The sequence below is a fragment of the Coturnix japonica genome, chromosome 3 (genome assembly GCF_054131305.1).
Source record: "Coturnix japonica strain WE chromosome 3, WE-NBRP24, whole genome shotgun sequence".
NCBI classification, from domain to species: Eukaryota; Metazoa; Chordata; class Aves; order Galliformes; family Phasianidae; genus Coturnix; species Coturnix japonica.
This window is the reverse complement of record NC_140665.1, coordinates 85,123,386-85,150,841: the sequence shown is the minus strand read 5'-3', so window position 1 is coordinate 85,150,841 and position 27,456 is coordinate 85,123,386. Positions and strand designations below refer to the sequence as shown.

The window sequence follows — 27,456 nt, the reverse complement described above, 5'->3', positions numbered from 1 at the left end:
CCAACCACAGCCTAACCATAGTACCCTAAATAAATGTATATAATACACATATATACCCACACGATTTCTGCTATCTTTCAAATATCATTCCATTGCGTTTCAAAACATAAATGATGAATTACCCTTCCAAACTTCAGGAAAAATTCCCAGGAACAGTTCCTACCTCGGCAAATTGGCCTGTGATCACTCCAGGCAGCCAGTGTATCTGTTACTCTCTGACAGGTGATGCTCTTAGAACCTTGCAGCACATAGTTATCTTCACAGGAAAACTGCACACTTGCACCCACCCTAGGAGAAAAATGGGGGGGGGAAAGGAAATAATTACTGTATATTTTAAATCACACACACACACACACATATAAATCAATTACAGCTTTTCTAGGTCCAAATGAAGACATCAAGGTGGGAAATTTTACTTCATCATTATGTGCCCTGGTGGCGCAGTGGTAGGAATGCCGCTTTGCAACACTGGGGCCCAGGTTCAAATCCCCTGTGGCACAAGTAGTAGAAGTGCCGCTCTGCTACACAGGTGGCTCGAATCCCGGAGGTTGGACTCAATGATCTCTAAGGTCCCTTCCAACCCGCACGAGGCTATGATACTATGATACTATGATTATTATTACCTACATAAAAAGATATCCTAAACTATTTGGAAAAAGTACACTGTGTTCATTTTGTCCACTATTTTAAGAAATAGTATCAGAAATATAATGCAACTGTGATATTAATTTTTATGCTCTTATTAATGACTTCAAAGTAAGCATCAAAAATATGTAATTGGTGTTCTTTCAAGTGCGATTTACTCCATGAATAATTTCAACTTGACATTCTCTGAAATCCAAAGCAGTTACATACAGGAATTTGCCAACATGTACTTAAAATAAATATTTATTTCATTCAATTCCATATTTTGTTATAATTACCTCCTAAAAACTTTGCAAAATGATAGGATTTCAGTACTGCTACTACACTTGTGACTTTGAAATACAGTAGCTTTTTTGGAACTTTTTTGAAGAATGATGACCAACATTTATGTACAGTTTATATCCAGTTGCTGCATGTCAGTGAGTTTTCCAAATGAGAATTAAAATTTCTGCTTCCATTAATTTCTTTCTGCCTCAAAGCATTTCAATTATTTGTGATATTCTTTGTTCACAACCATAAAAAAAATAAAAAAAACAACCAAAAACAACAACAACAAAAAACAATTCTGTTGCTAACTTTTTTGCTCCTGAAAATTCTTATTTGTTAATTTCATTTTGTGAACCAAGGTGTCTTGATAAAACAGATTTTTCTCTCTGGTCTTTCTAAGTCATTGAGTACTACACACCAGGGGATCGCAGGACAGCAATCAGAAAGCTCAGCAGCTAACACTGTATTATAGAAAGAAGTCAATACAGTCTCATTGATCAGCATTCATCCTGTCTCCACCCTTCAAGAGCAAGAGTAGATGTAGCGTACAGGCACATGGTTTAGCCAGCAGTAATGGTGGTAGGTGGATAATTGAACCAGATGTTCTGGAAGATCTTTTCCAATCCTAATGATTCTATGTTTGCAACACTGACTATGCTGAAGGCTCAAACTTCTAGAGTCAGTCCAGAGAAGACAACAACCTTTTCCTTGCAACACTATAATACCAGGTGCCAGGACATGGAGTATGTTGCCAGTCTTGGCTGGACTTTTCGACCACACCCACTGTACACTCTGGTTATGGCTCCTTCTGACTTGTCTCCCTGTTTGGACTAAATGAAATATGGACTGTGTGGGCAACATTTTCCCAGCAATGCCACTACCTTAGCAGCTGTGAAACACTGGGTAACTTCCACTGCTGCAGATCTTTACAAGCATAGCATGCAGGCTTTTGTTTGTTACTGGCGAAAATGCATATAATCACAGTGGTGACTATGTTGAAAAGTACTGTTTTGTAGGTGATAATTTGCTCCATCAAATAGCATTTTCAGATCTTCCACAAAAATTAAATGGGAATTTATAGTCTTCAAAATTGCATTTATTATGCACTCATTCATCTTGCAAAGTCCTCAGGGACTTTTCTTCCTCGAATCCAAATAACCAAGTCACTAAAAATCACTCCCCCTGAAAAAGAATGAAACTGAAAAGAATGAAACCCTTTTCAAAAAACTTGTAATCACTGCATCAGTTGAGTATCAGGCTGACTTGGAAATAAACCCTCTGCCTTTCCATCAGTGCCACTGACAACACGTCCTTCAGTAGACTGGAAAATATTTTGAGTAACATTCATTTTCATATGTATTTACATATATATATGCGAGAAGAAATTTCCTATGTCCCAGCTTGTGTCCATTGCCTTTGCTTTCTGAGAAGAATCCAGCTTTCTCTCCCTTACGTCCTCATGGAAAGTAGCTTGTAGACAGCAGTGAGATTTTCCATATTCTCTGAGAGTGAGCAAAACCAGCTCTGTGATCCACCTGATGTGTTATGTACTCAGGTATCCTCAGCCTCCTGACCTGCTGAAATCATTCTTGTGTCTGTAGTTAATGGAGTGGGAATTCACCTCCAGTGCAAATTAATTTTGCATTAAACACTTAGGGGGTTACATCTTTATCTTTGCTTTTTTTTCTTTCCACTTATAACAGCTGATTTCTATTCTCTCCACTAAGTACCTTATTTAGAGGATTTCAGAAGAATTTTAAAACTGTAAATTGCATTGCAATTGAAAATGTACACTTTACATACTGAGGAGAGCACTGAAGCAGAGGAGATAAAGTAATATTACCTAGTACAGATACTAAAGCAAAATGTTCTCCAAAATAACTGTATATGTACAAGTTTTGTTCAGCTGAATATGCACAAACATGCACAACATATATTGAGAAAGAGTTGTATTTTAGTATCTCATTTTTACCTAGTCATCTACCAACTGTTGCTTCCCTCCTCAAAGCATTAGTTAACATGAAAAACCTGCATATGTTTTAGTAAAACAGCGGATATTCAGAGAGGAAATGAATAATATATCTTTTTAGCATGCAGTTTCCTTTGCAGCAACTGTATATCCCAATCTGAATCATAATACACAGAACACTTACACAATAAATATTTTTCTGGAAAGCTTATTTTATTGAAAATCTTATTTCAGTTTGTTCTTTCTTAAAAAATCATTTAGCCAGGATCAAGTTGGTAATGAAATTATGACTGTGTACAACTGATTCTCCCAGTATTCTTATTGTTCATGACCTCTCAGTTTCATCTGATGGTAAACAGAGAAAAATCTAGAGAAGGGTAATCAGAAATACATTTTAAAATTAATCTTCACCTTTCCATTATGCCATTTCTTTGAAAAGCAAAGTCTGACTACATTTTCTGCAGTTACAAAAAACTTTTCAAAATTGCTTCTAATCTCTATAAAATTTTCATTTCCATTCTTTCTGAGGGATTATGCATTTGTGCAAGAACTGGCAATTTAATTGCCTTGCTTGAGGGTTCTTGTCTTTTCCCCTCCAGAAAATGAAACTTTCCTCTTCCCCCCACAGTAGTCCATCTGACTTCAACTTTTTTTGGTTTTAGATGAATGTAACAGCAAAAAACAACAACAACTAAAAAGTATTGGACACAATATTGTTTCTCAAGACTTCCAGCATCTCTAAGCAGTGGGAAAACAAACAATTCTCGCACCACACATTTCATGCTGTGCAGAGAGTTCTGCTTTTCATATATAGAAAAGAGTATCAGGATCCAAAATGTACTATTTAAAACACAAAACAGAAAAAAAAAAAAAAAAAAAAGAAAAAAAAAAAAAAAAAAAAAGAGTGAAAACAATCAGGACCTGCAATGGACTGGAACTATACTGACAAAGACTCAATACATTAAAAAATTGGGAAACTGCATGTCTGTGGATGCATATTCTGTAGTTATGAATACCTTCCCCTAGGTCATATATAAAACTAAATGTACCTACCTGAAGTCAGAGCCCACTCTTTTCCCATTTTCAGGAATTCCAGGATCAGGACATGTATCAGATGCAACTGCATCCCCACCCTGTGTCACTGAAAAGTTAAGAAAAAAAAAAAATATATATATATATATATATTCATGTAGATTTTAAGATGACTCTTCACCTTTCCCATATATTAACTTATATGGCCACAGGCATATTCCTATTTTCTTTCCTGGAGGAATATCGATTTTGACAGAAAAAGTCCCACAGAATTGATTTACTGGGTGTACTCTTTAGTTTTTGTTATGATGAAAAAAAAAAAACACAACAAAATACCACCAACAAACATATTCTACTTCTGAGAATAATAAATGACTGATTTTCTGTAGTCAGTCATCTTTTTATGGACACCCTAACATCCATGGCATTTCTCAGAAAGGAAAAACAACATTTCCAAAGTCATTTTCTGAAATACTTGCAGTGTACCACTCTGTGATTGTAGTCCAAAAAAATTTAAAAAAGACTAGAAATATACAAATTTAAGGTCCAAACTGTAATAAACAAATAATTTGAAGATGATAGAATATATTTCAAAAATGTACAGAAAAATCCAATAAACAAAACAATGCATTTATACCCAGCTGAATATCCACACATGAAAATAAGATTTAACATCCTTTGGGATTTGAAGGGATGGGAGAGGGGAGAGGGGAGGGGGGAGGGGGGAGGGGGAAAAGAAAGAAAAGGAAAAGGAAAAGGAAAAGGAAAAGGAAAAGGAAAAGGAAAAGGAAAAGGAAAAGGAAAAGGAAACGGAAACGGAAAAGGAAACGGAAAAGGAAACGGAAAAGGAAACGGAAAAGGAAACGGAAAAGGAAACGGAAAAGGAAACGGAAAAGGAAACGGAAAAGGAAACGGAAAAGGAAACGGAAATGGAAAAGGAAACGGAAAAGGAAACGGAAAAGGAAAAGGCCTATATTCTTCCATTCTCTGTTCTCCATTCTTTCTTCTTCCAGGTTGTCAGACATTTCATTTAATACTAGATACACAGTACTCTCAATGTTAAAACAAAACCAACACCAACAAAAAAATTTTCTTAATTTGCAAAAGGCATTTAATGAATAAGCAGAGTTGGAACACAAAACAAACAAGCAAATAAAAACAAAACAAAACAAACAAACAAAAAACAAACAAAACAAAAAACCAACCAAACCACAACAACAAAACAGTTGTAATATTTTAGTTTCATAAAATAAACTCTACAAACCTGAATGGATTACAGGTGAAGGGTAATGAGAGATCAGACATAAAATCCGTCTGGTTCTCCTACACAGTGACATACTTTCAAACTGAATACAATGGCAGAAAGAATAGTCACATGCACAATATGTACTATAAAATGATAATAAGGTCTTCAGCAGCATCAGGGACCATTAACTTACATGAAATCCAAAGTTTTACAAGATATTAAAATAAAAAAGAAAGATGCATTGCAGTCCTATAAAAATATAACAGCCAAAGCTGTTATAATTACCAAAATGCTTGATTTGAGCTTTTACTTTGAGGAACTGCAACAATTAATGTTTTAACATTTAGGTTTTTTGTTTGTTTTTATTATTATTATCATTATTATTTTGGCACATAAATAGTTTTGTACCATATATGGTCCCAGAATTCTTTCTCTGTGATAGGTGATGAAATATTGTGATAATCAGAAAATGAATTTTCAGACAAAATTAGAAACTTATTTTACATGACAAAAAAAAAAATGTTTCCTGATAAATAGGTTTAAAGAAATGCATGAAAAAAAAAACCAAAAAAACCCAAAAAAAACAGTTCAGCTGAAAAACAAAACAAAGCAAAACAAAACCCTATAAATTTGTCATCTTGAAAGCACTCCAGAATGAGAACCTAATCTTGGTAGTTCCCCTAATACAAGTTGGATTAATAGATTTTTGTGTGTGTTAATAAGGTTGTCAAAACAAATTTCTCCTGGCTAGTAAACATGCATTTTAATCCGAGAACCTAATTTTGTAGTTTCTTAGGAAGTGTCAGTATTGAAATGTTGCTACAGTCAAAAAACAATCTTGCTAAATAAGCAGCCTACTTGAACACTTATGCACTTTAAAATAAACTTCACACTTCTTCAATTTTCCATGAAAATAAACAAACAACAACAAAAACAATAGAAGTATTTACAACTTCCTGGCGCAGAAATGTGGCTGTGTTAGTGAAAGTGCAGTTCAAATTACAGTATAAAATCACCAAAAAATGAAAATAAGCTATTTAATAGTTATTGAACATATCAACTTCACTAAACTTGAGCCTTATAACAGCTGTAATACAAGGTAGAGAACACTACATTTTTTATAATGTTTTAAATACAAAAGCATTGTAATGCAATACAGATACATACATATATATATACATATATATATATATACATATATATATATATATATATGTATATATATATATATATATACATATACACATACACACACAAATTGCATGAGAATTTTACTTTGGGCACCAGCAAATGTTGACTGAAACATTATTCATAGCACACAGTTTCTGATCTCCCCAGATGGAAATTCATCTTTGCAAAATTTTTCTCTCTGCTACTCTTTTCCCCTGTCAATACATTCACACATCACTATCACACTACCATTTGAACAGAGAAATACTTCTTGAAATAGAGCAGGTTTCATATGCCTGGAACTCAGCACATCTTCCTAGATGTCTGCTGTCCTCACTAAACATGGCCTAACTTTTACCTTGTGCTTTCTTCAATGAACTGTCAAGTATTTTTTTTAAGAGATGGTGGTTGCATGACATACTGTCATAACAAAATAAATCAAATTCCTTGTAAAAGGAGCCTGTCTGTTTTTTATCTTTCCATACAGAAGAAAATAAATAAATAAATAGATTTCACAAATTAATGAAATTATTAACTAATTTCAGAATGTTTACTGGTGTTCAGAAACACAAGGGTCTTTAGTGCATATATGGGGTTGTTATTATACTTAGAACCCTTATCTGTCAGTATTTTTACTTTTATCATTCAAACATAAAGCAGATGAAAAGATGCTGAAGCAAATCCCAGTCGGTGTCAGAGACCTTTTCCTTCCTGTTTTCAAATCCTGTCTGATTTCCCCTTTTCCACAGCTTTTGAGCATTATCCACTGCTACTGACATGTAGAAGAAAGTACCATCTTTCATTTGATTATCTCAGATCCAGAATATATTTCATCACTGCAGTCCTTCTCAGAAATTATCTCTAAAACACTTCCAAATTCATTCCATTGCATGCCCACACTTTTGTAGAATCACGGAATCATTAAGGTTGGAAAACACCTCCAAGATCATCGAATCCAACCATCAACCCATCAGCACCATGCTCACTAAACCATGTCCCTCAGTGCTGCATATGCCTTTTCTTGAAAGCTTCCATGCTCCACTAGTTCCCTGAACAGCCTGTTTCAATCTCTGACCACTCTTTCAAATAATACGTTTTTCCTTGTATGACAACTTGAGGTCATTCCCTCTAGTCCTGTCGCTAGTTATGTGAGAGAAGAGGCCAGCCCTCACCTCACCACAACCTCCTTTTGGGTTGCAGTAGAGAGCAATGAGGTCTCCCCTGAGTCTATTCTTCAGACTACACAATTCCAGTTCCCTCAGTCTCTTTCCATCAGACCTGTGCTCCACACCCCACACCAGGTTCACTGCTCTTGGTCAGGCACTGAAATGGACTGCCCAGGGAGGTGGTGGAGTCACCTGGGGGTGTTCAAGGAACAACTGGATGCTGTGTTGAGGGACATGGTTTAGTGTGAGCTATTGGTGACAGGTGAACAGTTGGACTGGATGATCTTTTAGGTCTTTTAAAATCTGGGTGATTCTATGATTCTAGGGATACTGGCAATCCATAGCAATATTCAGGGTTTAAACTAAACAGATCATACAAACTCAGGTACACACATTCCTTCAGTAATTTGTTTTGAATACTTTTCAAATTAAACCAAAAATTACCAGGATCACCTTCAAGATGGCCTTGTCAAATAGTGCTTGGAGGTTAGAGAAAAGACCCCAAAAAAATGCACTGTGGAAAGATATAATAAGAAATGGCAGTTTTTCCGGCAGAGACTGACAAGCCTGTTAACTGAACAAGACTTCACAAAGAACGGGTACTTTATCTTCCTATTATGATGCAAATAAAAGCTGACATGTAAATAGCAGCCTCTTTCCAGCCAAGAAATCACCCATAAGTGCAATGACTCTGTGTCAATGAAACAAGATAAGAACTGCACTAATTGAGACACATCTTTATTATTCACAAGCCCTGTAGATTTACATTTATTTACATTTTAATTTTTGCAAAGCTTGATGTGTAATCTAAAAAAATAAGAACATATTAAACAAATTAAACAATTCTAGATGTAATATTGGTCATTAAAATTTCTGCTTCAAAAGTGAACACAAAACATTTCAATTATTCTTTATCAAATGCCCTTGATATTATTTGTGCATAACGCTGAAAAATGTGGCTGCTGGAAAAGACAAATGTATATACTTAATGTATATTCTTATAACAACAGATGGAGAAAAGGTATAGAATATTATAATTGTATGGAATGGCTGAATACACTGTATGTTTTTATCTGGACATTTAGAATTAATAGATGAACATGAAGACCTTCGGATAGAAAACTTCATTTTTCAAGTACAATCACAGAGAGATTAAATGAAAGTTTTCGCAATAAGTTATGCTATGCATGTTTGAAATTTTCAATTATCCCTCTCTTGAGTACAGTTTCAAGCTTTCAAATTTATTACTTATGCAGATCAAAATGAATGATTTTATTATTATTATTATTTTCCAAATAAACTAGGACACTTCCAATGTGGTGCATTTATAAGCAGAACATAGGCATTAGCACAATATTGTGTCTTAATACAAATAATAGAGCAGCAAGTAAAAGTCATGAGTAAACTTACTTATAAAGAATATTTTTACATGCACCAAATAATCTCTATTTCATTTTATTTATTAGGTTTATTGCAAGAAAAGATATAGTCATATAAGGGGAAACAGTTTTATATGAAACAATCATAAAAATTCATTTTGGCCTACATAATTTTGACTACATAACGAAGTTCTTGTTCTGTCTCTCGAACACTTCACTGAATGAGGACACAAAATGGATTGAACTGTTTTTTGTTTTTTGTTTTTTTTTCTTTTTCTCTCTTATGTCTTTTGCAGAAAACATACATGAAAATTACTAAGTATGTACCCTAACTTATACGGTTACATAAAGGAGATCAGAGCTTTGCTTATCAATAGATATTGCCTTATAATTAAATAAAAACATATATGTTTTAGAGAGTACAGATTTAAGTAAAAATAAAACCTGAAAACAAAATACTGTGACATTTTTTATATATTTATTTACTACAAATTTATCCAATCTTCTAGAAGAAAGAATAACTACTGTGAGCAGTAACTGATGGTGCAACATACTTAAAGGCAATTCTCATAGACTTTAAGTAAAGCTTTTCGGAGAAACAGAAAAACACCAGTCCGCTGGAGACAACAGCACTTGCATGAGAATAATTCTAATGAAGAACTGGCAGATTAATAAAACTCAGGAAGACCAAAAAGAAGGAAAAGACAAGCAAGGAAGGGCAGGCAATGAAAATGTTGTAGTTCAACAGTTTAACTACTTTCAAGAAGCCACTTCAAACTGCTTCTGTAATTTACCTATGAATTGATCAATGCTATGAGCAATCCGGTCTAGCTGTATACATCCCCACTCATTGAGGGGAGTTGGACGAGCAGACCATTAAAGGTCCTTTCCAGCTCCACACAATTCTATGATTTTTTCATTCACTGATTTACATTAATTGTGAACACTATGTTGACACTTGCTGACATAGCTGCATAAAGGCTATGCCAGGAGAAAAAAGCTATCCAAAAGTGGGCCCCAAACACACATTCAGATGTTACTGTTATTTCTTCAAAAGTTGTGTTCTGTTCATTCTTCAACACATAAAAAGCTACTAGATTTCATTTTAAACTGCAGTTTGCTGTTTTCACCTGTAAGAATGTTTTTGCTTGAAGAATTTGTCAGGAAAGTTTAACAATTCTTCTAGTTTTAAAGGTCAGATCAAACATATGCATTCATGGAGTAGAAATTAGAAAAAAGAAATTATTTTCATACACTAAATGACGTATTCACCAATTAACCCGACTTATCCCGGGACCTCAACTGTCTGGGGGAGAGAGACACAAACATGGATGCCATAATGTCTTCTCTCAATTTATTGGTGCTTCACACACTTTATATGCCATCCTAAATCCTGTGCAATGCATACACTTACTACGCAAAACCCGATGCACGCGAGAGAACCTATATACACACCTACCTAAACCCCCCGCCCACTAACTCTTAACCTACAGGCCTAACTCAGCTATTTTAGAACACTCCATCTACTCAGAACTAATGTATGAACTCATAAATCCTTGCAAAGAGAACTTAGCACCCCAACAACTAAAGATTATGATTCTAGCTGTTTTGAATAAGCTTTAGCACCTCAGAAACACATATCATAATTCCACTAGACTGCTGCTGTCAACAAATGCTTAAAATAAAGAATCTGGATAATTTACTGATATATTCACAGCACTCTGCTCTCCAGCTGCTACCTGTAATCTAGGCTGTAGCTAAGCTGTTAAGTCCTACTTACCCACTATTCTTGAGAGAACATAAGATCTGACAATAAATTGCCCTTACATAAATCCAATAGTGGTCTTGTCCATAAATATGTAAATAAAAACCTTACTTTATTTTGTTCTGTTTTGATTTCCCAATGGAATTTGACTAATTCTCCCTTGAATGAACCCTACTCCCTTTTCAGAAGCTGAAGTCAGGATTTAATCCATCTTAATGAAGCAACTTAAGGCTGGCCAGATGCACAGCTCTCAGTCTGCGTGCTTATTAGTACAGCTTTTCTTGAACTCATGAAGAGACTTCTCACTCAAAAAAATAAATAAATAAATAAATATTTTATATTTACCCCTGGATAAATGAGAAAGCCTAAACAAATGTATTTTCACATAGCTGAGAAATTTCACATTTGGGAGCTGAGGAGAGAAAAATCTAATATTTATTATTAGATTAGGTTAATTTATTTAATGCCTTTTTATTAAATATGTATTTTATTTAATGTATTTAGGTTAATAGATTAGATAATATTATTTATCTTTATATTCATATTTATAGCATAAGCAAATATCTGTATTCTTGCCTAATTAAAATATTATTTGAAGTGACAAGATGATTTTAGTTTTAGCAATAATTTGTAATTAAACCATATTTTACCTAAGAAATAGAACATACAGAGAATAGAAATTATATTTTATTTTCCACATTGTCATGGCAGAATTGCTGAGCCACAGGTAATAGCAGGACAAGGTGAAAAAACAAGGGGTAGATAATAGCTGGGCAAAGGGAAATGGTTTCAAGGTGAAGGAAGGAAGATTTAGGTTGGATATCAGGGTGAAGTTCTACTATGAGAGTGGTGAGGAGCTGGAACAGGCTGCCCAGAGAGGTTGTGATTGCCCCATCCCTGGAGGTGTTCAAGGCCAGGCTGGATGGGGCATTGGGCAGCCTGGTCTAATACTAAATGTGGAGATTGGCAGCCCTGGAAAATCCTAACCTCATGGAATCCTAACTTCAGTGAAGTCACTAGATAAAATGTCAGTAGTAATAAGAAGGCAGGATTCTATCTGATAGGCAAAGTATACAAATATTTGTATTTTAAAAATAAACATACTACCATTTATTTTGTGTGCCACATAACATAAAGGAACAGCGTAAACCTGACATGAAAATGAAATTACCACTATACCCTTTTCCTCTGCAAACCACACATGCTACTGCAAGGCTTAAAACACATATCTAAGATTAGAGTTGTTTTTCCAGTTCCACTTCATTCAGAAATGTAAGAAAATTGGTAATTTACTTTGAAAAGACAAAGCTGATGGAGAGTCAGTAGAAAAGAGAATTTTACAGGATATCCAGAAGCACTCTTTTCAAAAGAAATAAACACAGCCTGCTTTTCTGACTTCAGCGTCTTAAAACTTGGGAAAATTCAATTTTTCACCAGTGTCAGGTTATAAAGTCACCTCATAAAGCTATTTACTTGTAAATATACTGCCACCCTATAACATACTTTCTTGATTCACAAGACAGTCTTCCTTCTTTACCTCAAAAATAGCTACACAGCATCTAACTGAATGCTGCCATTTTATCAGTAATCCTGAAAGTGACTATAAACTATAATTTTACACATCAATTAGGTTTAAGGTGATGGTATTTAAGAAATTCTTAATTTTTATTTCATTAGTATGTAGTGCTAATAATAATGCAGTGCATTTAATATCTCTTACATGCATATACATTCAAACATTTATAGACATTGATCAGATCACCTCTCAGTCTGTTTTTCTCAAGGCTGAACAGACCCAGGTCACTCAGCCTATCCTTAGAAAAGAGGTGCTCCAGGTCCTTTATCATCTTTGTGGCCCTCCAGGAGATCCCTGTCTTTTTTGAACTGGGAACACCAGAACTGGATATAGTACTCCAGGTGAGGTATTACCAAGGCAGAGTAAAGGGGGAGGATCACCTCCCTTGACCTGATGGCTGTGCTGTTTTTAATGCAGCCTAGGATGCCACCGGTGGTCTTGGTCACAAGGGCTCACTGCTGGCTCAACGGCCAAACTGACATCCACTGGACCACCAGGCCCTTCTGCTCAGAGCTGCTCTCCAGCAGGTCATCCCTTAACCTGTACTGGTGCATGTTGTTATACCTTCCCAGGTGCAAGACTCTACACACGTTCTTGTTAAACCTCATCTGGTTCCTCTCTGCCTAGCTTTCCAGTCTGTCCAGGTCTTGCTAAATGACAGCACAGCCTTTGGGTATGACAGTCATTCTTCCCAGCTTTGTCTCTTCAGTGTACTTTCTGAGAGTAGACACTATCCCCTCATCAAGTTTATTGATAATGGTGTTGAATAAGACCAGACCCAGAACCAACCTGATGAACACTGCTAAATACAGGCCTCCAACTGGACTCTGCACCACCAATCCCAACCCTCTGAGCTCTGCCAGTCAGACAGTTCTCAACCCAGCTTGCTGTCCACTCATCTATTCCATACTTTCTCAGCTTCATTATAAGGACGTTGTGAGAGACAGTGACAAAATGCCTTGCTGAAATCAAGGTAGACTACATCTGCTGATTTCCACCCATCTACCCAGCCAGTAGGTAGGTACATCAGAAGGCTACCTGGTTGGTTGAGCATGACCACCCCAAGCTGACTACTCCCAATAACCTTCTTTTCCAAATACCTCTTCTCTTCCAAAATGCTCAGGTCATAAGCCTACAGGAACAGTGATACAGTTACTTCTCTCTTACTGAATTTAAAAAAGAATATGAATATGGATGCATAGTATGACACAGATAATCAAACAGTGAAATACCAAATACTGAGGCAGGCATTTGTTTTAAGTCACAATGGTAAACGTTCATAGATGGAAGCTTTTATTTTTTAACTCAGAGATCTGAAAAGAAAAATAAAAAAATGTTCTGATAGCAAAAAATAAAAGATCAGAGAAATTGTGCTGATTGGTATATGGCAGTTTTAGTACATACGATCACAATGAAATGCATGTAATGTGTGGCCAAATATGCCTACTGGGGCAACAGGAGAGCATTCTAGTGAGTATCTTAAATGGCAGGATCATTAACATTTGTCTTTCCACTGATTATGTTTATGGATGAAATGGAGCAAATCCAGTATAAGATCAGTCTTTACCTTTACCTGCTTCAGAAAAATAACCACATTAAAATCATAAACAGGAAGAAAATGAATCTATTAATAAACATAGCTTTCCAAAGTCATAACATTTAACAGAGCAAAGCAGTTAATTTTTAAGGTGTGATTTCACTGTTTACTTCTTCAACTGAATAGTTTGAGTAGCGTGCTTTTCAGTACAATATAAATTTTATTCAGTTATAAAGTAATTAATCTCATAGATAAATCAGTATTGAATTTCTTCAGATATATTTGCACTGTTTGGAAGTGCCTGTGATTGAAGTGCAGCACAGGCATGCTCATATTTAACTGGCAAGATTGTAAGGGATGCACAGTGCTCCCAAAATATAAATTATGTCCCATCTAAACTTCCTATTATTGAAGTTAAATACCTATAAATTAAATCTGCAAGTAAGATGTATGTGGGCACACAAGAAGTAGAATTACAGTTCCCAAGAACTCCCAGTTTAATATTTAACATGCATCCACTGTTGATGATTTCTCTAATGGCCGTTTTGATTATTTAAGTCCCCAAACAATTTTGTGTTTAAACGAACATTTATGTTGCTAAATCCAAATGTAGATAATGACCATTTACTTCTGCAAACATCTAAAATTCAGACAGCATTTTTCTCTTTTTATACTCATAAACACACTGCAAAAGACATCCATTCAGAAGAGACTATTTCTTACGTTGATCAGCCCACATCTATTAAAAGAAAACAATGACTTCTGCTTCCTTTTTGATAGACTGCTCCAGAATGAACATAGGAATTGTGAGTCTTTAGTACACTGAAACACTTACTGTCAACATAGTGTGAAATACTTTACCTCAGGGATAGGACTCATTACATGTATTTTTAATAGTAATTACATTACAGAGGCTCTCTCTGGGCTCCTACTCAAGGAAAACAAGGCTAGTTTGCCTCACTCACCTTGAAAAAATATATCAGACAGCTAAATTACCTAGATTGACATTAAAATAACAAAAATATGTAGGGTAGATATTTTATGACACTACTTGAAAAGACAGAATTTGTGTGGAAGTGGAAGAACTAGAATAGCAGCTGTACATTATTTGTACTGATGTTTTACAGAGTAGCTCAGAGTATACTTGACATAAGACTATAATGCCTTGTGACCTTAATTGTCTGTAAGTGCTGTAATTAGGGACAGTATTCCGAAGGAGAAAAACACCATATCATGGAAAAATAAGCAATTTCAGAGTGTAACATTTCTTCAAATATGTATTCCTTTCTTTTTTCTCTTATTCCATACATTCTAAGTTTCAAGTTTTAGAGAAATGAAGTAAACCCCAAAGTAAGTGTTTTTCTTTTGTACATAATGATGTGCAGCTGTATACAATGCATCACACTCTGTTTATCCTTGAAACATACAGCACAAACATTTAAAATGCTATTTCAGCTTGGCACTTTTCCCCTCTTCATTATGATTAGAAGGGCAGATGTCAGCTGCAACATCTGTTTTGGCTTTTCCCTCCCCCTTTTTTCACTATTACAATAGCAAATTAAAAAAAAAAAAAAAAAGTATTAAAAAAATACTAAAAACAAAACAACAACAACAAAAAACAAAACCTCCTAAGCAATCACAATTTTCAATGGCATCTATGCATCATATATACAATTCTATCCTGAATATATAACCTCAATCATTCTGGTAGGTCTATTTATTCAGGTGAAATACCAAACCGGTAATTCATAATTCTTATTCCTTCTACTTCCACAGAATCTGCACCTTATTCATATCAACCTGTTAAGTCCTAAAGGGGCAAAGAGGTTATACTGGCTCCTCAAATACATTCTGCTGCCCAAACGGTAACTAAACTGAGACAATCTTTGAATAAGGATTGTTTTTGGTCCCAATACAAAAAGAGAAAAGCAAAAACTTTCTCTGAGGGGTTTTATCTATTAATTCACCCTTTAAAAATCACCATACCACTACTCATTTGAAAGAGTAAATCATCACAGAAAACTGAGTTATTGTTGATTAGAACATTTTCCCCAACTGAAGTGAAAGATAAGGCTGTTTGCACTCAGAAGTGAAGGTATTGTTAAGATAATTTGTTGTATTTCTTTTTAATCACAAGTAAAATACATGATTTTATGAATAAATTCATGAGGGCTGCTCTGAAAGTAGTGCTTCCAATTTTATTGAGTTGGCCCATAATGTCTGAGGAGGATGTTCGTGGTGTGGTAGTAGAGGCTGAAACTTTCCATCAGCATTCTGTTACATTTTGTTAACATGAAACAGGTGGGGACAAAGGGGCAGTCTTACAAAACAGCACTCAACATGGAAGAGTGCATGAAGCAAAAGCATGGAATTGAATTTCTCCGTGGGGAAAAAGTTCCACCCACTCACATTCGTAAATGCTTGCTCAACATTTATGGAGACCAAACAATAGATAGGCACAAAAGGCACAGTGAGGAAGCAGGTGATACAAAGCAAGCAAAGGTGACAACAACAGTGGGTCATTTTCATTGGTCCAGGTGTTTATCTGCATGGCAAGCAGGGTCTTATCCATTGTCAGTGAGAAAGTTTTAGCTAACAGTTGCATTGAGAAATAGTGTTTTCTAACTGAAAATTTGGTCTATCAAATAGTGTTTCTGTGTTCTTTGTATCTGTTAGAGCTTCCATGGAAATAAAAACAAGGCATTACTTTCAGAGCTACCTATGCATATTCTGTTCTTGTTTGTAATATGAAGGTGCCAGTAATTCAACCAGGAATTCAGGTAAATTTTGATAAATTTTAAATAGTTCTTCTTGAGAACCTGCGTTAGTCAGATCATCTACAGTATTCGAATCTGATGTAAGAATGTCCTTTATCCCCTCTAAACCAGACCAATATATATTTTATCAGTGTCCCCTTTCCAGCAAATATCAGAACAGTTCAGATTTATGTCTTGATAAAACAGAACACATAGTAATTGAATGAAATGATCAAATACTGTGCATGAGCCTTTTGAAGACAGCTCAGCATGAAAATGTACTCAAAAGTCATTATACTTTTCCCTAGATAACTCAAAACAGATATTCTATAATCTTGTTGCCACTCCCAAAGTTCCTTAAAAATGAAAATTTCACTTTGAGATCAGTTTAGAGATGAATGCTTGCTACTTTTTCCGAGGCTGACAAGTCTCATTTCACTCATGACAGCCTCCAGCTGTTAAAATAGAACTATGAATTGAACGTGGTTTACTGATGTGAGAAGCCAATTCCACTGCTTTGACAAAAGAAGCAAGTAAGATCTACTTAGGTTGTGATTGCAGCAATCGTACTACATTACTGCATTAAGATTTTTTAGGTCACTGGCACCCACGCTGATAAGCAAAAATACTTGATGTGAAGCTATGCCAGCTGACATGTGTAAATAAAAATGTCAGCCAGGCTCTAATTAAACTGAGGCATATGAAACAACATGCTACAACATTCCAGATCCCTATGACAATTTCAATTCCTCCAAACTGAAACGTAGTTACTTAGAGATATTTTATGCCCTTCATATCCTTATTAACTTTGTACAAAAGATGAATTATTATTCTGCCAGCAATATTCACCATCAGATTTGTCCCTAGTACAGAGAGAAGCACTGTAACTAGATTTGGTGCATCGCCCCATGATTGTTCTATATAGTCTTCACAGACCTCTGCCAACAGGTGAAAGAACACAACTCACATGTTTATTTAACCTCAGTAGAGGATAAAATAACCACAATTGATTGCAACACGCTTCCTAAATTGCCCCTCTTGATCATCATCATCATATTATTATTATTTTTCCTTCCTGCCAAAAACTAAGTTTTGTGCTTTGTGATATACCACACATACTCTGATGCCCTAAAATCTGGAGTGGTAGGAGACCAACAGAAGAGCAGCTGCAGAAACAAAGCAGCACATCACCTTGTATCTATTTTCAGATTATATCTGGAGATCTCCAAGGAGATTTGAAAGTAAACTCTTTTTCCTTGCAGTAGTACAGCCAGATCCAGTATTTCATCTCAGAACACACTGTACTGTCCTACCCCCAGATACAGTTTTCTGTTCAACATGAAATGCTGAGTGTTTTAGTTATTATAAGGATATACAAGTCAAGGGGAAAACTCTCCTGCAGATCATAAAAATGAGAGGCGTTACACTGCAAAAACAGTACATGTATGTCAGCCATGGTAAAACTGAAAACTAAACACAGCATGAAGTAATTAAACATGTCACATTCTGTATGTGTGGTTTAAGAAATGCACTGTGTATCCAGGACACAGCACAGGCAGCGGGTCTGCAGGGTGCTCTGTGAGGTGAGGCCTCAGGCTACCCTGTGCTGCACAGTCAGTTCCTGTTGCATGAACGCCAAGATGGTGCCGCTGGGAAACATATTAGAAGAGTAGAAAACACTACACAGCAGTGTGTGAGAGGAGAGTGAGGGAAGAAGAGGTATGAGAAACAATCCTGTAGACAGCAAGGTCAGGAAAAAAAAGGAGGGGGAAGAGGTGCTATCGGCATCAGAATAGAGATTGCCCTACAGCCTATGGAGGAGACAATGACCGAGCAGGTTTATCCTGAAGAACTGCAGCCTCTGTGAAGGACCCATGCTGGAGCAGACAAACAGCAAGAGAGGGAAGGAGCAGTAGAGAGACACAGCTGCATATTGACTACGCGTCCTCCTACATACTCCCTGGGTTGCTGAAGGAGGGCAAGTGCTTGTTACAAATTCTAGAAATACTAGATGAATAATTGTCATGTAAGCTAAAACAAACTATATATATATATATATATATATATATATATATATATATATATATATACACATTTTATATAAAACAATCTATTCTAGTCCCAAATTTCTGTTTTGCTGTTTCTGAGTTTGTCTAGCTGAAATGAGTTGACAATGCTTGGTGCATGTGTAAAAAGAAAAGGAAAAAAAGAATGAAATCTAATTCTTCCTCTCACAGTTTCTCTTCCTGAGAGTTAAATCGTGCAATATAGAATGTACAGTAATGTATTACCTGGTCATAGAACTCCACTAATGAGCTTCCTATTACATAGAACCAGTTCTGACAACTGGGATTGCCAATTTAGAATCACCAAAAAGGTTTTTGGCCCATAATTCTTGTTATATTCTATATATGACGGTGGGAATGTGAGAATCTTTCTGGTATGACCACTTTCTTTCATAAGAGATATTTGGGATAACTACATTTGCTTAAGTAATGAAAATGAATTTAGATCTTAAGTTTCTTTAAATTACTCTTCCTTCTGTTAATTCTGTCCTGATATTTTTGTCCTGAGAAAGCTCCATAGTCTACGTAAAACAAACACAACCAACCTAGTAAACAAAAACACAACTGCTTTTCATGTGTTCTTACTTCTAGACAGAATATTATGCCACTAGTAAACTGTTTTTTAGACAAAGAATGTCAAACCAGAAACTAATTTAGATGACTGATAGATAATATTTCACAAAAAGAACACACTTAAATGCAAAGTCCTAAAACAGACATGCAATACACTTAATTTGGATCTCTGTTTGGAATAAGAGGAATTTGTTCTTATTAAATAATACCTAATGCATTCTTAAACATACACACATCAAAATTAAATGTATTCAAAGAATCTGAAATCCACCTTAAAACTATAAACTTGATTAAAAAAAAAAAAAAAAGTTGAACTTATCTTTTGTGTGTGTGCACTAAAATCACAAATTTTACCAAACATAATAAACTACAAATATTCTGAAACACTGATAGCACTGATAGAAATAACTGGAAGTATACCGTGAATGTTTTAGTTAACAAAAAAAAAAATATATACATTCAGACTAAACAAAGCAAGTAAAAGGAGTAGCAAATCATAGAGAGAGAGAAAAAGAGAGGAGATGGTCCAGAACTGGAATGGTGTTACCAAAAATCCACTCCATTTCATGCAATTTATCTGGTAAGCTTGCACAAAGGCCTTTGGCCTGTATCCGACCCATCTAATTTTAAGAATTTAAATGAGAGCCTTATTAAGAAGTGCCACAAACCTTATGAATAACATTCTTCACAGCTACCTACAAAGTGCCTCTCTCTCTACATAAAGAAAGAACAATATTTTTTCTAATTCAATAAACCAGTACCTAAAATTAGTTAGGACCAACCCAGAAAACCTTCCTCAATTTTTAAAGGAAAAAAAGAAAAAAAACCAAAACATTTAGATACTCTTGATAGATAGGTCTTCGCCTTCTGTACAAATTTATACTTCCCCATTCTAAGTATTAAATACTAAATGGAAACACTCCCTCCCCCCATTAGCACTCACTAACCTCTTTGGATGCATTCCTGTCCAATGTTTATCATGTAGCATAGCAAACACTGGTGAAGATTTATTATCATCAAGTTCAAATTGGTACCTGCCAGGCATTGAGAAATTCTTGCTGCTAGTTAGTAATCGTTTTTATTACAGTACTTTGTCCTGCCAAAAAGGAAAACATCAATATGCTATTCATTATCATACAAATGCTTTTTTATCTTGGTAATTCTCATTTAAAATAACCCAAAATTGAATCTTCAAGTTCACTTTTACTGGTCCAAGCAATTTGAGCATTTCAGAGCTTTATGTATGCAGTAGCACAGCTACATATATATATTTGAATATCTTTCTCTCATTAGACTTTCTGGAACAGCACTAAGTTTCATTTAATATTTTCTAATTAAAGGACTGTCAGTACTGCTTAGCCAAAAATGCTGGTCCAGCTGGTTGACTGCCATCCATACTGAATCCCAGTATAGTACTATCTGCTTTTAAACAGCTTTTAAGCCACTACTTGAGAACATCTGCACAGACTCAGACTCTTTCAGTCCATTGGTGCTTAAACATATTTTATTTGTTCCAAAAATAATGCCTCGTATTTCTTTCCGTGGATACTATAACAGATACAAGGAACCAAATATTGCTATTTAACGTAGCACATTCTCAACTACAATACTATTTTTCAGTTAGTCAACTCACACAGATGAATAAGCTGATTAAGCTGCTCTTCTTTTCATGGTCAAACAGCTGTGCATGGGTGTCTGGAGCGGGGCTTGTCTTTCACATCATTGTCTCCACTACTGAAACACACCACTTAGTACCTCGCTGTGCACACATCCACTGTTTGGTCTCCATAAAAGTGTCTCAACCTACTTACCTCTAAGCCTATTTCGTAAACAATTTATGAGAAGAATTTTAAAAGAAATCAAACCTTATGGGTAACGGAAGTGATACAGTTCTATCTGCTTATGGAAGTATTTCCCCATGTCTTATTTAAAGTTTTTAAACACTCATAGCATTGCCTTGGTTACCAGAAAGGATGCATGTTGTTTTAAACAAGCCTCTGTTGTGGTGTTTTTTTTTGTAAGCTATGCTAATATCTTTGATTTCTAAGTAAATATACTTTATCTTTGTATAATGATTTTAGAAGTACTTCAGTGAGAGATAACTTCTAAGTAATATCTATTTGCTATTTGATTTTATAGACTAGTATTCAGGGATATTCAGTTTGCACTACCATAGATTCCTGTTTCATTAATCTGCTGCTTCTCCCCTCCAGACATATGGTGTATGGCAAAGAGGAAAAGGGAAAAGCTCTCTGGTCATTCTCATGGCACTATAGACTTGGTCCAACAACTCCAAAAAATCCATTTGTGTAAATGGAGCAATTGACTTTTAAAACAGAACATTATTTGTTTTAGATCCAGCATTAAGAAATCAAAACTGACTACTATTTCACAGTAGGTATTAGCACAACACAGCACAATAGCATTAAGGTTTTTTCCCCATCTTTTTTGAGAAATCAAGTAGAAAAATCTTAAGATTATTATCTCACTCAACTTCAATAATCTAGTCAAAAGTAAAGGCAGAAGCAAATACATCCTGTACCTCGCTACATGACATCTAATTGAGGAGTAGCTTACATAGGTGCAATACCTATAATTTTAAGGAAACAACAGTAAATGCCATTTCTCTGACCCTGCCTTCATAACAGCAACCAAAAAAAGATACTAGGTGTGAGAATGTGCTATCCTACTCTTCTATTCAAAGAAGAAAGAGTTTTATGCTGTCCTTTTCAAGAAGGCTTGAGATTTGGTCATCAAAGGCAGCAGCAAATTATGCTAACAGCCCATTATTTGAGAATACTTTTACTCTGCTGGTTTGTCAGCACTGCTTCAGCTTAAAAAGCATTACTGCTGTTTCTTTCCAGCACACATCCTTATCTTTACCTGAAAATATCACTGACCACAAAATGGGAGAATGTTGTGACCTTCACTTAATGTTATACACAGATTCACAATTTCACAACTGTATCCTTTTTAATTCAACACCTCAAGAACATATCTTTCAGAAGAGCAATGTTACCGAGTTAACACACAAGTAGCAGACATTTTATTACCCGCTCTGGTCTCATTTTATTGTGGTTTCTCTTCATTAATTGCAAAAACATAACAGAAACAGTTCTGCACCATAGAAACTCACTAAACCTCCCACAGAGCATTATGATTTTATGTCATTTTGACATTATGGCAGTTACACGTTTTTCTGTAATAAAATGTGAATGAATTTGGCACTCAAGGGCAAAGAAAAACTACTACTGAGTAATTCTAGATCAGAATAGAGACAGAATAAGAAGGCTGAAGCCAATAACTCTTACGTGCACCTTGACAAAGATAGTTTATGAAACAAAAAGAACCAGCCTACTGGATATTTCTTAGTACAAATATTTAAGACAGTTAAATGGAGGAATACCAAAATGTAAGCAATTTCAAAATTCAACTTTAAAAGATGCACTTCTTCAAAAAAGTCTATTTAAAGTTATACCTGTAATGAAAAGAAATGTGTCATGTTCTTGCAACTCAATTAGAATACCTTTATGAGGTTACAGCCAGGAAGAAAAAAAAAAAAAAGAAAAGGAAAAAAAAAAAAAAGCAGCTCATTATTAACCTCTAGATCCATTTCAGTTGAGGCCTATTCAGAGTACATAAAAGCCTTCTTGATAAAGATAACTGAGTATTAAATGGATTCTTACAACGTATGGCAAGATTTAAAATGAGTTTCTGTTTCTTTGACATTGAAAGATATCTATGCTGCTATAGTTTTTTGCAATAGAGCTTAGACCTCACCCTAATTGTCTGTTTTATGACCCGGAGGGCTCAGCACTGTTGTCTACAACAGTTCTACGAATCATTTCTCATCAGCACAAAGAGCTTGTGTTTCCCACCAATATTTATTACTAAATTTTTAGGACACAGAACAAGGTAACAAGGTTGCCTAGAGACTTAACACAAAGATATTTATGATACACACCAACTACCTAAACTATAAACATGCTGTAGCAATTAGAGAGATTAATACAATGGGAAAGGCATTACAACAAAGGTGCAATGATGAAAGGACTAGGACAATAGAGAGGCGCTATAAAGGAAAGGAAGAACATTGCTCACCCATTTCAGAAGATTAAGGTTCACAGGGGAAAAAATCACTAAGGAGGAAACTCCAAAAAGAAACCCTTCCCCAGTGGCAGTCAGCCCCTAAAATGAGGTCTAAGAGAGGTGCAGTCAGGCTCCACCCCTTCCAGTCACACACCTGAATTGTCTTCACCTGTGCTCCCAGGGCTGACCGGGTCCATTCCCCAGGTACTCAGTCAGTCCATGACTCAACAGTTCCTATGTACTTATACATTCTAATGCAGACTTTAGTGCTGGAGTATACTTCCTGCCTTGCTTCAGTACAGTCCAAAATGTTGCATCTCATACTTCATCAGATTGCAAACAGCTTTCAGAGGATCTGAAAACTCTCAGATTATAACAAGTTCAGTGATAGTTCATACCATCTTACTATTTGCTTAAGACATTAACAAACTTTCATTTAAGGGTGAATCGTGGCCAAAGTAATAATGATCAAGCAAGAGCGATACTTCTCCAGAATCTACAGATATTCAGAAGACTGTGTTTGAGCTCCACAATTCCACTTCTGTGAAAGAGATTAATGAAAGATAACAAGTACTGTGGATGCTAAGATTGTGGAAATTATTCATGTTTAAATGCAAATCTGAATCAATAAGGTGTTTTTGTGTGTGCGTGTTTTGTGTTTTTGTTTTTGTTTTTTAAATTTTGTTTTGTTTTGTTTTTTACAAAATCAATCATAAAATTGTTAAAGGTGAAATTGTGATATAAATAAAATGGGTTTTTATTGTTCATAATACATAGCAGAAGGTAGTATTGCTCAGTTACTGTACGGTTGACCTAGACAGACTAGAGAGTTTAGCAGCAAGGAACCTGATGAGATTTAGCAAAACCAAGCTGAAGAGTCTCGTACCTAGGCAGGAATAACTGCATGCACCAGTACAGGTTAGGGAATGACCTGCTGGAGAGGGGCTCTGGAGAAGGACCTCGGGGTCATGATGGACAACAGATTGGCCACGAGCCAGACGTGTGTCTTTGTGGCTAATAAGGCCAATGGTATGCTAGGCTGCATTAAAAAGAGCATGACAAGCAGGTCAAGGGAGGTACCTTCCTCCTCTAGTCTATACTGGTGAGACCACATTTAGAACACTGCGTCCAATTCTTGGATCTACAGTTCAAAATAGACTGGGATCAACTAGAAAGCATCCAGTGGAGAGCCACAAAGATGATTAAGGGCTTGGAGCATTTTCCATATGAAGAAAACTGAGTAACCTGGGTCTGTTCAGCCTGGAGAAAAGAAGAATGAGAGGGGATCTGATTAATGTTTATAAATATCCAAAGGAAGATAGGAGGCAAATAGATGAGGTGATGATCTTTTTGGTGTTTTGTAGTGATAAGACAGGGAGCAATGGCCCGAAACTTCAACACAGAAAATTCCATATTAACTTGCAGAAGAACCTATTTATGATAAAGACAATGGGGCATTGGAACAGAGGGCTTGTGGAGTCTTTGCCTATGGAAATATTCAAGACCCATCCAGACACCAACCTGTGCAACTTATTGTAGGGTATCTGCTTTAGCAGATGTTCTTCATCTGACTTGTTCAGATACCTTTAATTATTTCTGTAACATAACTGCCTTAGCTATTAGGCTAATAGCGATTCTGGAATAGGATTCTGCAAATCTTTTCCTATTTCTTACTTCTAGGTCTGAAAATTATGGCTATGGCTTACTGGTTTGGGCATTCTTCCATGAGGAAGGGCACCTAAGTATTTCCTCTTGTCTCTAGAATATCGTTAAATATGTTGAAACAACTGGAACAGATTATTCAAGTAATAGATCCAATATTCAAGGTGCAACCAGAAGTGGGAAATTTCAGTTTGATAAAAAGTAATGAAACGTAACTGTTGTACACAGCATTACAGGCATTCAAGCTCTACAGTCATTATATGGCATCAGAGACCTTAGCAACTCCAATTCATCACAAATTTAAATTATCATTATGCAAAGTCCTCTTTTAAATCGAAACGTCATTAATAAGAAAGATTTTAAATCACCTTTGTCCTTTTAAATTCTGTGAAAGGAATCTAATACTAGGCATTTCCACCTCTTTTTTATAATATTTATTATCCCTTATATATTTAAAATAAGGAACCACTATATGATTGTCATAAAATATTAATCACTTTCTTTTTCCCTGTTGAATAGATCTTTTGTTTGCTGATTATAATTGTACAATTAATACAATAAAATTTGCTGACCTTTTTCTTTTCCAAAAGAAGAATCAACAGACTTTTCTAAGGAACTCTCAAAAATGTGAATTTAGACACAATATTGTTGTGTTTTTTTTTTTTGTTTTAACCTCTTAATTAGTATTTTTCTTCTCTTATGCCATCCTTCTCAGAAGAAATGTTATACCTTGAGAAGAATACAGACATGCAAATTTAAAGAGGGAATTCTTGATGTAAGTGATATTTTCTTTAAAATATAATTTCTCTGTTTTCTTGCTCTGTTGCAAACAAGCTATGCATCTTTGATGGAACTGCCACTGGATTAAAAGTCTGAGCCTGTTCTTCTTTGGTTTGCTACAGTGAGGGCACCAATGGTGAGAAGCAAGGATCATATATTTTGCTCATATATTGTTTCATGAGGTCTCAAATGCCCTGTTTCTTTTGGATAGAAAGTTGTTACCTTTCCTCAGTTAAGCAGTTACAAGTAATGGTGTGAAACCCTTTATCTACAGGGAATTCTAAAGAGCTGTACAACCATTTAAGCCTTTATAATTAAGTTTTTATGTCAGTTGTTTTTTTTCCCCAGTTTAAAGAATGTGAAATGGAATCTGACAAGGGTTTTTTTTTGTTTGTTTTTGTTTTTGTTTTTTCTTTTTTAAGACACAAGCTTAAAAACTTTAATAATTAATTTCTAAAATGTATATGTAACTAACACATCTATTTACTTTTATCTGAAAAATACTGTGCAAATTAGAGATGGTTACAATTCCACAGATAGGGCTATTCACCACTGTCCAGACTAAGCTCCCCCTAGGGTGGCTGTGACTCATGTGGCACTCATGGAATCTAGTTGAGATATTATTAATTAAAAGTATTTCAACAAGAGGGAACATGCTGATAGTTTTTATTGTTCAGGCAGGAGGAGAAATATACTGCTGAGGTAGAGCAAGATGATCTGTTTTGCTCAATATATAGTTTAACTTGCATGGTAACACATAACTACTTCAGCAAAACCTTCATTCTGGCTCTAGAAGATCTGAACTAGAAGAGTGAAATATAAAATATAAGCTGGAATTTTACAGTCCTGCTTAACCCACTCTCTCTACATCAATAGGTAGGACTAGTCACAGACATGGGAAACACATTACTAGCAATATGATGAATCAGGACTCTTTTATACATTTGTATGTAAATATAATTCAGTGAGAACTGTGAAATGGTTTTATATGTCTATGGCAATAACAGAACCACGTTACTTACTGAGGTGTAATTCCTTCTTTGTCAGAAGCTGATATGCCTTATTTCTTTTTTTTTCACCCATCATTATCATGCTGTCATTACTTCGCATATAAAATGCCCTGTGATAAATTGAATTTAAATCTTTCCAGCTAGATAAGATTAGACATTTCAGATAATTATCCAATTATCTAAATAATTTAATAGGATTAGTGCATATGTTTTCAGCACACATAATCTTTAATACAAAATGCAAAATGGTTAGTACAATATTGGAAAATTCCAATTCTGTAATCCAATTCCAGCTAACAGGATATATTTGTCTCTTGTTCTGCCAAGCATTTTTTGCTTGCAAGTTTGGTCACCTATTGTGTGAGTAGCATGTGGACACATTTCATTAGTTGGTACAGAATAGCATTTAAAGCCTAAAATGTTAATAATCATATTGTTAGAAAAAAACATGACATGTCTATGTATGCAAACATGTCTAGTTAACGTCTCTTTTTCTCCAAATTTCATCCAAAAACTCTTGTCAACTTTAACCTGATTTATCATCACTTTTCCTCTTTTTACATTTTTCCACATTAATTTCTTCATCAAGAGAGATTTCCTCTCTGTTCTCTTTTTTTTTATTATTATACACTCTCTGTCAATTCCAGCTGCTCAGAAAGCTTTTCAATGCTTATCCCATATTGAGTCAGCAGGAAGCAGAAAAAAAAAACTGAAGGGAGAAATTGTCATCAGGATTCTAGGATGTAGGCAAATTTTGGCTATCAAAAT

At 35.3% G+C, this 27,456-nt stretch overlaps 1 protein-coding gene across 5 annotated transcripts in view; it reads right to left on the bottom strand.

Annotated features, from left to right (window-relative positions):
* The window catches only part of CSMD1 (CUB and Sushi multiple domains 1), an 883,639-nt gene that overhangs the window by 232,839 nt on the left and 623,344 nt on the right, over nucleotides 1-27,456 (bottom strand). For all 5 annotated transcript variants that reach the window (XR_014944901.1, XR_014944902.1, XM_015859302.3 and 2 more), the window contains exons 8-9: nucleotides 3,935-4,022; nucleotides 164-288 (exon numbers count right to left, since the gene is read on the bottom strand). Coding sequence is in view for 3 of the 5 variants with exons in the window: in XM_015859302.3 (XP_015714788.2) it covers nucleotides 164-288; nucleotides 3,935-4,022 (213 nt within the window). In the remaining 2 variants the exon portion in view is untranslated. The remainder of the gene's footprint in view (nucleotides 1-163; nucleotides 289-3,934; nucleotides 4,023-27,456) is intronic.